General features: G+C 32.9%; 1 protein-coding gene and 1 long non-coding RNA gene across 2 annotated transcripts; both read left to right on the top strand.

The window, feature by feature from the left end:
* Nucleotides 1-358: 358 nt before the first annotated feature.
* Nucleotides 359-2803, top strand: LOC111379693 (two-component response regulator ORR3-like). The gene is made up of 5 exons (XM_023003121.1): nt 359-676; nt 834-937; nt 1276-1353; nt 2132-2202; nt 2441-2803. The coding sequence occupies exons 1-5, from the start codon at nt 568-570 to the stop codon at nt 2736-2738; spliced, it is 660 nt and encodes a 219-aa protein (XP_022858889.1). The 5' UTR covers nt 359-567; the 3' UTR covers nt 2739-2803.
* Nucleotides 2804-9267: 6464 nt separating this feature from the next.
* LOC111379691 lies at nt 9268-12094 on the top strand. The gene is made up of 3 exons (XR_002700085.1): nt 9268-9408; nt 11427-11474; nt 11994-12094. It is a non-coding gene; the product is annotated as an uncharacterized LOC111379691 (long non-coding RNA).
* Nucleotides 12095-14204: the final 2110 nt, after the last annotated feature.

The following is a 14204-nucleotide window of genomic DNA, read 5'->3' as shown; positions in this document are numbered from 1 at the left end:
ATTTACGTGTAAAATTATTTTATAGAAGAACGAGTGATTGAAAATGAGTTTTGAAAAAAAAAATGAGTTTTTGAAAAAAAAGGGAAAAGTTTGTAAAATACATTTTTCTCTCTTATTTTCAACTATATTTTTCAATGAAGTAATATTTCAAGTAAACTCAAATTTTTTTCTTATTTTTTAATCATACATTCTCCATTTAATCCCTATTTCAAAATGCATTTTTGGCTAAAAAAAGGATTCAAAGTAATAGCCCATGTTCAAGATATGTATTATGCAATTCTTTATTCTTATTATATACATTACAGTAATCAATTAACTTAATATTTTCTTGTCCAGTAATTCAATACCAAGTTGGAAATTTTGGAGATCCTTGGACAAAAGATCTGGCAAGATCTTGCTTTGCGGGTTTGTGGATTTTGGTGGGTCTAATCTCAAAACAAAGCTCATCTTCTCCTCTTTTCTCTCATCATACAAAAAAACAAATAAGGCCACCATTGAAAAAGAGAACCCAACTTTTGTTCAGCTTCTTTCTTCACAATTTCTTCTTTCACCATACTCTTATTGACAATGGGCATGGCAGGTGAAGAAGACACAAAGTTTCATGTTTTAGTTGTCGATGACAATTTGATTGACAGAAAGCTCGTTGAAAGGCTTCTTAAAACATCATCTTTTCTAGGTACTTTACTTTCTTGATTAGTATAGACAGAAAGAAAATACAGGGAAAAGTGTTTTTTTTTTTTTTCAATCTTTTCTATTATTTTGATCCATTTAGCTTTTGTTTTTGTTTTTGTCTTTTCTTTTTTTCCTGGGTATTTTGCATTTGCCCATGACAGTTACTACAGTTGATTCTGGTAGCAAAGCTTTAGAATTTCTTGGTTGGGAAGAAGATGACAGAAACAACTCAAATGAAACTTCTGTTTCTCCCAAAAATAATCAGGTAATTTTTATTCTTTCTTTTCATTTTGCCTTCTTGTTTTTCTTGGATTTTCCAAGAATATTTATGTCCAGTGTGTTAAGTAAGGGGTATGAAATTGATAATCATTTATGAACATGTAAGGTTCAAACTCATTCTTAGGGTGGAGCAAATCTGTTCTTGTTTATGATTAGTTAGAGCTCAACTGGAGCTCCTCTTTATTTTGTAATTAACAAAAGGTGAAGTGGTTCAAAAAAAAAAAAAAAAAAAAAAAAAAAAGGGAAACTCTCAACATAAAAAGCTCAAACGAGCAGCTGCGTTTTATTACAGAGACTCCATACTGTGTTTTCTGGTTGTTGCAGGAAGTGGAAGTAAATCTTGTTATTACAGACTATTGTATGCCAGAAATGACAGGCTATGATTTGCTCAAGAAAATGAAGGTATTTTTCTTGATTTCTGCCCATCATTTATATACACCAACATGGAATGATTTCCTTTCCTGGAAAATATTTCCCTGGGAAATTTGAATTTTCCTGATCCAGGCTGTAGTTTTGTGGATTTATGTGAAGCAAAAAAAGTTAGCCCACATGGGTCCTTTTCTTGTCTTTCATTTTAGATCAATAAGAATCTTTGCCAAATCTTCCCCACAACTGATTTGTGTAATCACATATAGGAATAAACCATTTGTACTGAGGGATTGTACCGAACCGTTTACACCCCCTCACAAGCACGCGGGTCCCATGTGTTATTTAATAATCCGAACATAGGTCCCTCTCAAATGATGTGAGTAGTAGGTAAACGGTTAAATAAACCATTATGCACGTATAAGACAATCCTCACATATATATTGAAAGAACATTTTAGCCCAACCAATATTTTCTATCTAAAGTCATTTTTCCATTGGCATTCAATTTTTTTTTATTTTATTTTTTTTGACACTAAAGATCATATGAAAAGGTATTAGACAGTATTAAAGAGGAAACGATCAACACGTCCACGACGACATACTAAGAGGATGCTACTGAAAGATGCCTATTTTAAGGAGCTTTTAATCACTCCCGAACACGCACTTAGCATTCTCTGTTATCTAGATTTGTAGTATTAATTGAACAATAAAAAGAACTAAAATATTGTCCATAGTGCTTTTAGTTTTGTCCAGCAACAAACATGGTACCTGGTCAGCCTCAGTAAACATGTGGGCTTTCTTGTTTTTGACAGGAATCTTCAACCTTGAGAAACATACCAGTTGTTATTATGTCCTCCGAGGATGTTCCCTCAAGGATCAATAAGTAAGAATTTTATTTTTTATTTTTCTATTTTTTTATTTATTTTTATTTTTTACACGAGCCCGTGTATCATGTGTTGAACCACACCTCATCTAGAACTTATATCGAGACTAGATTATTTTCTTCTTCATTAATAGCCCAATTTTCATGAACGGATAGCTGCCGAACTTGAATTCTTATACCATCTCGTCTAAAAGCACGATTTCTTGGGCTAATGTTTGTCGATGGAATATAATGACAGATGCTTAGAGGAAGGAGCAGAAGAATTTTTGCTAAAGCCAGTGAAGAAATCAGATGTAAACAAGCTTAAGCAGCTCATGATTAGAAGCAAATGCAATGATTTTGAAAACCCTGAGAAACAGGAAGAAAAACAAGAAGAATCAGCATCAGCATCAGCAACAGCAACAGCAGAAGAAGCATCTGAAAATAATCAATTACAGACAGCACAATCCAATAACAAGTGGAAAGCCATTGATGAAAGCCTTTCTGTAGACAGAACAAGGCCCCAACTTAGTGGCCTTACTGTGTTGTCCAGTTAATCATTGTAATTTATTAATATTCTTTTCTATTTTCAATTTAAATGTTTCTTCAACTTTCTAGTTCATCTCTTGTTTTTCTTTTTAGTTAGGGTGAGTATAACATTTACGAACATGTACAGAGGGGAAAGAGAAGAGAAGGAGAGCCGTTCATCATATTTCGATGAGATGAATTATCCGTACAAATTATTTTCACAAAAGATCGATCAAATTTTGTGTTACTCATAATGTTTGTCACCATGGACGTAAATGTTACAATCATGAATGGTTATGACCTCATCTCTACGGATGATTTCTTGTCCACGTCATTTCTGGACTCTGGGTGTCAAAATTCAAGCATAGGACAACGGATCTAGACTCTTAGTTTTAGTTCTTATATTTCAATATATTTTTGGATGCTTTTAAGGCTCCAAACAACAATTTTGTCATAAAATATATTTTCGGTAAAAATTATTTGTATGTGGCCTATCAAAATCAAAATCAAAATCAAAATCGTCTCTTTTTGAAAAGTTATGAAAACTATGTGGGGAATATTGAAAAGCTATTCTTTTGCCAAATTGAGAACACAAGTGGATATGAAAACAACGAAAATATTAGGAATGTTCACCAAAAACAATAACAACAACAAACCTTGTAATTTTCTCACATATCCCCTTCATATTATACTAGAAAGCACAATTTGACCATATACAAAAACAAGCACAATATCTAAGTCATTTAATATGTAGTGTTCCCATAAGAAGAAATTATTCCCAAAAAACCTAAGAAGAGATAATATGTTTGTCGGTCATCTAAATCGACAATACCTATCGCTAACAAATGTTAGAAGATGTGACCACTATTAATCAAGTTAGTTATTTGCACAATAATTAACTTGATTGTTTTATGTGAAATGTGCCATATATATCACTTGAAGTCAAGTTGACTAATTGACTAATATTATTTTTAGTAATTTTATATTATTATTTTTCTACAAAATGTCAAGGCGCTTTAGTCAATTTGCATAGGTTGACATATATTAGTTAAAGAAAGTTTAATTCCGTTGGTTAATTAATTTTGCCAAATACATAAACCATAAAACAAATCCCGTAAAATAAAAGTTAATCGTTTGACACAACATTTATTTTAGTTCACTTTAAACAAATAATACTTATTCTTTACTCTTTTGTTGATTCAATCTTCATTTTCATCTGAATTACATACATACGAAATAGAAATAAAATAAATCCAAAGGGATCTTATTACTTTCTACTATTCACACATTTCGTGGAATTCACAATTATTTTATTTATAAACCATTTATATATGTGGAAATTACACAAAATCATACTTTAATTATTTAAAATTTCTAAATCAGGTTGGAAGTTTGATATTTCAAAAATCAGAATTTTTTATTAATTATTTAAATAAACTAATTACCAAAAAAATAAAAACCCTACCCACTACCCATCTCTTTCTTCTCCTTTGCTTGTCTCTCTCTCTATCCCCCACTCTCTTATCAGACGACGATCCAGCCTTCTCACCACTCTCCTCTTGCTTTCTTCTACCCTTTTTCTCTATCTTATCTCCATATTTTCACCATTTCCCTCTCTGGCCGCCAAAGCCACCACCAAGCAACGCTGTTATCTCCTATGAAGTCGAGCACAGAGGCACTTCATCGGAGAGAGTGACGCCAGCCATTTGTTGCAGCGAGCAGCATTGTGAGTGGTGCTTAGCAGCGATGCTTAGATCAACAGATTTGATAGAGGCGTTTGGCGATTATGTTTGTTGTTGGTGGCGATGATTTTATTTTGTGTTTTTGGGCAGCTGGTTTATTCTCGCCTATTCTGTGAAGGTGTGTTTGGGTGAAGTGGTGGTTAAAAATGGTGGAGGTGGCGATTGGTGGCGGCAATTTGTTTGTTGTTGGAAGTGGGGACGATGGTAGTGAGGCAATGGCGGTTGTGGGGCGTTGGTGATTTTGTTGGTAGATCTTGCGGTGGCGGGTGCCCGAATATGCAATTTTTTATTTTTTATTCGATATGCTTAGCGGTGGTCGGCAGTTGTGGTTCTTGTAGCGAGTGGTTTGTGCGTGGGAATGACATTGTTGACATGATCTGGTGTTGGTGGTGGTGCGGTGCTTTGAAGTGGTGGGATGGGACGTGGGTGCTATTGGTGTTGTAGTGATGGTGATGTCAATGGCGGTGGTGGTGGGCGGCACGCTGGTGGTTGGTGGTGGTGCGGTGCTTTGTAGTGGTGCGATGGGATGGGGGCGTATGTGACGATTTTATTGGTTGATTGAAAGTTGTGACTAAAAAATTGGTTAATTTGTGACCAATGTGGTTGTGGTGGTGCTGTTGGAGGCAACTTTGAAGTAGTGGTCTTAAGTTTTGGTAATGTTCACAGATTATTGGGTTGATTGTGATTAGTGAATTGGTTAATCTATGATCAATAAATAATATGTGACCAATGAAAAAGATAAATTGTGACAAAAAATAATGTGACCTAAAAATTAATAATTTGTGACTGTCTAATAAGTTGTGATCTATAATATTTATGATTTGTGACCTATAAATTTTTTTATTCGTAATCGAAAAATAATATATAACCTATAAAATTTTTGATTTATGAACAAAAAATAAGTTGTGACCAATAATTTGATAAGTTGTGACTAAAAATTAATCAGTGACTAATTATTTTTTTGATTTATGACCAACAAACAAACTGTGACCTACAAAATTTTTGAATTGTGATCGTAAAATAATTTATGATAAAAAAATAGTAAGTGACTAATTAAATTGTTAATTTGTGATCAAATTGTATAGATATGTGACATAAATATATTTAATTAATAAATTAATTAATTAATTAATTAAATCATAAATAAAATTTAATAAAAATCTGATTTTTGAAGTTTAAAACTTGTTTTTTTTTAATTTTGAAATATGCCATACTTATAATGTGGTAAAAAAAAAAATCATAATTTCACGCAGCTTCAATATTTTTTTAATTAATTTGGGATGATTTTGCTTGAATGACATAATGGGAGCAATTTTATGATCTATAGTAAAAGATTAAAAAATTTTGGAAAAATTAGAAATCCAATACGAGGATATATTTGATATGTTATACAAATTAAGGGAGTAAAATGATAATTTCTTATAGTTCAATGGCTCAAATAATAGATCAAGGCAAGAAGAAAAGTTAACTTTGATCTAACAGTGACAAATCCAATGTGAATAAGCCAGTCTCAATCATCGGATCCCCTCTCCTGCAGATTGGCCCCACTGACTCAAATTTTGTTATATAACACTCCATTTATAACTCCACCACACCCATGAAGCAATAACAAGTTGTACTTTATACTTAATGAGTGTCACATAAGTTTGCCAATAGGGCTTTAGTCAATTTGCATAGGTTGACATATATTATTTAAAGAAAGTTTAATTCCGTTGGTTAATTAATTTTGCGAAATACATAAACCATAAAACAAATCCCATAAAATAAAAGCTAATCGTTTGACACAACATTTATTTTAATTCACTTTAAACAAATAATACTTCTTCTTTACTCTTTTGTTGATTCAATCTTCATTTTCATCTGAATTACATACATACGAAATAGAAATAAGATAAATCAAAGGGGATCTTATTACTTTCTATTATTCACACATTTCGTGGGATTCACAATTATTTTATTTATAAACCATTTATATATGTGGAAATTATACAAAACCATACTTTAATTATTTAAAATTTCTAAATCAGGTTGGAAGTTCGATAGTTTAAAAACCAGAATTTTTTATTAATTAATTAAATAAAATAATTACCAAAAACATAAAAACCCTACCCACTGTTAAAGGAATAAATCTCACATCGATTAAATACCGAAATATTGACCAATTTAAATAGATCTTGGGTCACTCCTCTTAATAAGGTCGACCTTATTAATATGGATCCAAAATCTTAACATGGTATCAGAGCCCAATAAGCTACAACGAGCTATTCAATCCTATTAAATCTCAAAAATGAGCACAGGGATTTCAAGATTGGTCTGCTAAAAAAAAGTCACCATCTTGTGGAGGCATGTTAAGGGAATAAATCCTACATCGGTTAAATACCGAAATATTAACCAATTTAAATAGATCTTGGACCACTCCTCTTAATTAGATTGACCTTATTAAGATGTAAGATGGATCCCAAATCTTAATATGGTATCAGAGTTTAGTAAACTCCAACGAGCTATTCGATCCGATTAAGTCTCAAAAATGAGTACACGGATTTCAAGATTGTTCTGCTCAAAAAGAGTCATCATCTTGTGGGGGTATGTTAAGGAAATAAATCTCACATCGGTTAAATACCGAAATGTTAACCAACTTAAATAGATTTTGGGTTACTCCTCTTAATAAGGTTGACCTTATTAAGATGGACCCCAAATCTTAACACCCACTACCCATCTCTTTCTTCTCCCTTGCTTGTCTCTCTCTCTATCCCTCACTCTCTTATCAGACGACGATCCAGCCTTCTCCCCACTCTCCTCTTGCTTTCTTCTACCCTTTTTCTCTATCTTCTCTCCATATTTTCACCATTTCCCTCTCTGGCCGCCAAAGCCACCACCAATCAGCGCTGTTATCTCCTATGAAGTCACGCACAGAGGCGCTTCGTCGGAGAGAATGACGTCCGCCATTTGTTGCGGCGAGCAGCATTGTGAGTGGTGCTTAGTAGCAATGCTCAGATCGGTAGATTTGGTAGAGGCGTTTGGCAATTATGTTTGTTGTTGGTGGTGACGATTTTATTTTGTGTTTTTGGCCGGCTGGTTTATTCTCGCCTATTCTGTGAATGTGTGTTTGGGTGAAGTGGTGGTTAAAAATGGTAGAGGTGGCGCTTGGTGGCAGCAATTTGTTTGTTGTTGGAAGTGGCGACGATGGTAGTAAGGCAATGACGGTTGTGGGGTGTTGGCGATTTTGTTGGTAGATCTTGTGGTGGCGGGTGCTCGAATTTGCAATTTTTTATTTTTTATTCGATATGCTTAGCGGTGGTCGGCAATTGTGGTTCTTGTGGCGAGTGGTTTGTGCGTGGGAATGGCATTGTTGACATGATCTGGTGTTGTCGGTGGTGCGGTGCTTTGGAGTGGTGGAATGGGACGTGGGTGCTATTGGTGTTGTAGTGATGGTGATGTCAATGGTAGTGGTGGTGGGCGGCACGTTGGTGGTTGGTGGTGGTTCAGTGCTTTGTAGTGGTGGAATGGGGTGGGGGTGTATGTGACGATTTTATTGGTTGATTGAAAGTTGTGACTAAAAAATTGGTTAATTTGTGACCAATGTGATGGTGGTCTTGGCGGTGACGATGGTGGTGGTGCTGTTGGAGGCAACTTTGAAGTAGTGGTCTTAAGTGTTGGTAATGATTACAGATTATTTGATTAATTGTGATTAGTGAAATTGGTTAATTTATGATCAATAAATAATATATAACCAATGAAAAAGATAAATTGTAACAAAAAATAATGTGTGACTTAAAAATAAATAATTTGTGACTGTTTAATAAGTTGTGATCTATAATATTTGTGATTTGTGATCTATAAATTTTTTTATTCGTAACCGAAAAATAATATATAACTTATAAAATTTTTGATTTATGAATAAAAAATAAGTTGTGGCCAATAATATGATAGGTTGTGACTAAAAATTAATCAGTGATTAATTATTTTTTTGATTTATGATCAATGAACAAACTGTGACCTTCAAAATTTTTGAATTGTGATCGTAAAATAATTTGTGAAATAAAATTTTTGATTTGTGACCAAAAAATAGTAAGCGACTAATTAAATTGTTAATTTGTAATCATATTGTATAGATATGTGACATAAATATATTCAATTAATTAATTAATTAAATCATAAATAAATTTTAATAAAAATCTAATTTTTGAAGTGTTTGAAACTTGTTTTTTTAATATTGAAATATGCCATACTTATAATGTGGTAAAAATAAATAAATCATAATTTCACGCAACATCAAGATTTTTTTAATTAATTTGGGATGATATTGCTTGAATGACACAATGGGAGCAATTTTATAATCTATAGTAAAAGATTAAAAAAATGTGGAAAAATTAGAAATCCAATACGAGGATATATTTGATATGTTATACAAATTAAGGGAGTAAAATGATAATTTCTTATAGTTCAATGGCTCAAATAATAGTTCAAGGCTAGAAGAAAAGTTAACTTTGATCTAACAGTGACAAATCCAATGTGAATAAGCCAGTCTCAATCATCGGATCCCCTCTCCTGCAGATTGGCCCCAGTGACTCAAATTTTGTTATATGTCTCCATTTATAACTCCACCACACCCATGAAGCAATAACAAGTTGTACTTTATACTTAATGAGTGTCACATAAGTTTGCCAATAGAAAATCATTGTCTGGTACTATCAAATTCTTTAATGGATAACGCCACGGGATTTTTATTTGAAAACGTCAGCATGATATTGTTTTTTGTGGTTTAAATGTTGTACTTTGACCTCGTAATTTTCAAAACTTATGAATAATCTGTTCCTCGTATTAATGTACCTTGAAACGTAAGTCGCAGTAACTAAAGACCCATCCATTATTTTATCTGTCCGAAAAATATTCTCTCTCTAAATTCTCTCAATCTTGCAACCGAAAAAGTTTCTTGAAGAACCCAAGAAAGTTTCAGGTAAATACACCCGTGAATTCAATAAAGTTCAATACTTTATTCTATGGTTTTGCATTATTTTAATTTTAATTTTTTTTTTGCAAATTGCATGCATATATATTTTGGTGTATGTGCGATGTGATCTTTTGGTTCGGATTGCTCCTCTTTCTTTCCCTTTTTTTCCCTATTGGAACAAGGGTTTTGGAGTTTGTTTTGATGGTGATCATGGCTGAAAATTAATGGATTATTGTGATCTTACTTGAGGATTTGGTTTTCTTGATGCCTCGTCTGCGTTTTTTTGAACAATCCTTTTGTTGGAGGAGTTAATAATTGTTAATCTTGAAGGGTAATAATGGCTGCTATATTATAACACAAATAAACGAACCAAAAAAATATTATTTTTTTCTTTAATCAAGAAAAGTTTATAGTAAACTTTAATTTGACAAAGCTTTCTTAAATAGCTGTTCTCATGATTCCCCCCCAATATTAAAGGCTTAGACAGAGTACTAACGAACAGAGAGCTGTTTATGGGATAAAAAAGAGAATAAAATACCAGATGGAAGAATATGGTGCTATAATAATTCATTTTGGAGAAGAAGTTAAAATAAGAACCTGTGCTTGCAAGAATTCTGAGGTTAGAGGACAGTGGGAAAAAAAATGCCGTGAATCTAGGTACGAATTTGTGCCAAACATTACATTTGGAAAGAAAAGTGATTGGTAGATTAGGCAGGTTTCGTGTTTAGTTTGTGGTAGAGGGGTTAATTGGTATATGTGGGAGTCTTACTAGAGCTGTTTAATCAGGAATTTGGGCCATGACTAGTGGTTGTCATGGGAGATGAGAGAAAAGTTCGAAAATAATGTTTCCCAAAAAAGAAACTTAACCAACATCAACATTGAAATAACCAAATAAAAATGTTGCGTTTGCACCTTTTCTTCCAATAAATGTCGTAAGTAGTTCTGGTAACAAAAGGTTTTTTATTATAATTTTTTCAACATATTAAATGCATGGAAATGGCTTTCACAAGAACCATTTCCGTCTATGAAACGTATCGGTTCTCTGAATTCTACCTTGCTAGTTGCTACTAAAAAATCACTTTGAAAACCTTACAATATTTCCTGTATAATAAATACTAAGTTAACAAAAATATTGTTATCTAGATCCATCTTCGACCATTTTTATTGTGAAGCTTCCATATCTGCATATGAATGAGTAGATTATATCCAGATGCATATTTGTGTGTGTATTCACATGTATGCCTGTTATGTTTAACGAGTGCTTGAGTTTTATCTTCTGATAACAATGGTCGTTGGCTGAATGCTGATGTTGGAGTGATTTCTGTGAAAGATTTTATGGTTCTATATGTGCTTTATAGAAGTTCTCAACGGATTAACAGCTTTAAAGTTTTGATCATCTAATGTACACGTGTAAAATATTATTTGATTCTGAAAGTGACTACCATATTGAAGGGTCAAAATAAGTGCTATGCGTGTGATTTCTTTTTTGACTTTTAGATTTTGTTTAATTGCATTTAATGCCATGGGATAATAATTTACGATGTTTCTGCTCACATGTGTCCCTATTTATTACAAACTTTGTCAACTAGACTGCCTGCTTGTAGTCAAACCAAAAAAACCTTAAAGGGGTGGCCCAATTGTATAAAATGCTTAAATTAACAGACTCGGTTGTGACAAAATTAAGTTTACTGGTTCAATTGAAAATTTGCTAAAAGTTCACCGGGCCGCATGTTTTTGTTGCTACACAATCTGTATTGCCGACATTTTTGATAACTTTTCCTGTATTTGTTAATATGTTAAACTATTTTACCTTCTGTTAATTCTTCGTTCATCACGAAATGTTCCCCTTGAACTATTGTTTTTGCCTTACACTTTCTTGGACCTTTTTCTTCTTAATTGCAATCTTTATATGTTAATATACCTATCTACCTGAATTGATGTAGTCATTTTAAGTGGTTTACATAACGGTGTAATGAAAAATTTACCACCTCAAATAAGTCTCATCTTGTTGGTTAACTTGCCAGATGTCTAGTGGAGAAGGTCGGAAAGTGTCCGTTCAAGATATACAGCTAGTAAGTTTCCCAACTTCATTTATACATTTTGTTTATAAATGCACTTGCTTTTTTTTCTTTTGGTAAATAGGACTCCTTTACAATGCAATGGGGATTTGGAAGGTCAGCATTTGAGGATGTTGTTTCTTTGTGTAGCACCTTCTCTTTAATTAGCTATTTTTTTGCACATATATTTTGAAGTATGCAAGCCATTGGATGCATGACTTGGTTCTTTCATTGAAAATATAGGCGATAAGTATATAACCATATTTTGTTTTTCGAAACGTTAAATTTTTTAGAAGTTTTCAATTTGAGCTCATAGGTTTTTGGAAAAATGACGTGCAAAAATTTAATCGTCCATGATCTTTGAACTAAGGACGGTTTTTTCTCATTAGGTTTAGGTCATTGCATTTCTGGCAATCTTGACTTAAAATCTTCCCAGTGGAAGCAATAGTAGCTCTCCCTCCCCCTCTTTTTTCAGTTTATATTTTTAAATATCTGCCGTCATGGTGCTAAATTTATGCTCTTCTCTAATATCAGGTTCAAAATCTTATAGAAAGGTGTCTTCAGCTTTACATGAGCCAGAGAGAAAGTCGTGAATACTCTCTTACTCCAGGCAAAAATCGAGACTGGTTTCACTGAACTTGGTAATGCCAATTCTTGGATAATTTTTCTTCTAATTAGGTAGTGAATTTTACTTGCACAACATATCAGACATAAGATGATTAACTTGAAGCTACTAATTCAAGTTTTCTATGGAAACAAGAGAATAACTGTATACACATCATTACCTTGTGCATATTGATTATTGAGTCCTGCACTTCTTTTAGTGAAAAATATGTAATTCTGACAGAATGACACTTCAAAGTTTGATCCAGAGTAGTATTTGATATGGGCAATGGTTTTGTTAACTTGCCAGATGTCTAGTGGAGAAGGTCGGAAAGTGTCCGTTCAAGATATACAGCTAGTAAGTTTCCCAACTTCATTTATACATTTTGTTTATAAATGCACTTGCTTTTTTTTCTTTTGGTAAATAGGACTCCTTTACAATGCAATGGGGATTTGGAAGGTCAGCATTTGAGGATGTTGTTTCTTTGTGTAGCACCTTCTCTTTAATTAGCTATTTTTGTGCACATATATTTTGAAGTATGCAAGCCATTGGACGCATGACTTGGTTCTTTCATTGAAAATATAGGCGATAAGTATATAACCATATTTTGTTTTTCGAAACGTTAAATTTTTTAGAAGTTTTCAATTTGAGCTCATAGGTTTTTGGAAAAATGACGTGCAAAAATTTAATCGTCCATGATCTTTGAACTAAGGACGGTTTTTTCTCATTAGGTTTAGGTCATTGCATTTCTGGCAATCTTGACTTAAAATCTTCCCAGTGGAAGCAATAGTAGCTCTCCCTCCCCCTCTTTTTTCAGTGTATATTTTTAAATATCTGCCGTCATGGTGCTAAATTTGTGCTTTTCTCTAATATCAGGTTCAAAATCTTATAGAAAGGTGTCTTCAGCTTTACATGAGCCAGAGAGAAGTCGTGAATACTCTCTTACTCCAGGCAAAAATCGAGACTGGTTTCACTGAACTTGGTAATGCCAATTCTTGGATAAATTTTCTTCTAATTAGGTAGTGAATTTTACTTGCACAACATATCAGACATAAGATGATTAACTTGAAGCTACTAATTCAAGTTTTCTATGGAAACAAGAGAATAACTGTATACACATCATTACCTTGTGCATATTGATTATTGAGTCCTGCACTTCTTTTAGTGAAAAATATGTAATTCTGATAGTATGATGCTTCAAAGTTTGATCCAGAGTAGTATTTGATATGGGCAATGGTTTTGTTCTAACCTAACTAAGTAATTGACCTAGAATGCGACGAACAAGAGCAATATTGAGAAAAGGAGAAAAGAGGGAAGAAAGAGAAGAAGAGGGAAGGAAAGGAGAGAATTTAGAGGGAGAGAATATCAATTTATTTCATATCAAAGTTTTGTATTGTAATGAATAAGCCCTCTTTATTTTGAGTCTATGCAAATCTAATTTGATAAGGAAACAAAGTGAATATACCCTTATTGATATTTATTTCATATTAAAGTTTTGTATTGTAATATATAAGCCCTCTTTCTTTTGAGTCTAAGCAATCTAATTTGAGAAGGAAACAAAGTGAATATACCCTTATTTAGCGAAACAAGAAAACCTATCAAACAATAACCTAATTCTAGTCAAACTACGAAACTATAAAAGACAATAATAATCTAATATAAAATTAAACTACGTTTATTCCCCATTGGTTTATAGTAGATGCTTGTGTGTGATAGTGAGTTTTATATGTTTCAGGATGTGTACTTGGGTTCAGAAGCTTCCTAGTATACCTTTATTTTCTCAATCTATTATGGAGAAAAAATTATTCATGTTTGTTTTCATTTGAAGGGTTTAGCAAGCAGGTGCTTTCTTTTTAGAGTTAGCGTAGTGACTTGGGACAATATCATTCTTAGTGCTTGCAAGCGTTTTTAAGTTCCTATATGTTGTGAGTTCTATGGAACGTGTAAGCTTTGCCAAAAATACACTTAGAGTGTGTTTGATTGATATGGAAAATATCATCTAGAAAAGAAAATATTTTCCATCTTTTGTGGAAAATAAAAACCATCTCTACCCAAGGAAAATGTTTTCCTTAAAAACAAGGAAAATTAGGCATATTTTCAAAAGTTGGAAAATGTTTTCCATGGAAAAAAATAGCAATCAA

This window comes from Olea europaea, unplaced genomic scaffold (genome assembly GCF_002742605.1).
Source record: "Olea europaea var. sylvestris unplaced genomic scaffold, O_europaea_v1 scaffold2020, whole genome shotgun sequence".
NCBI lineage: Eukaryota > Viridiplantae > Streptophyta > Magnoliopsida > Lamiales > Oleaceae > Olea > Olea europaea.
Note: the sequence above shows the minus strand (reverse complement) of the source record. Positions and strands in the feature narration are given on the sequence as shown.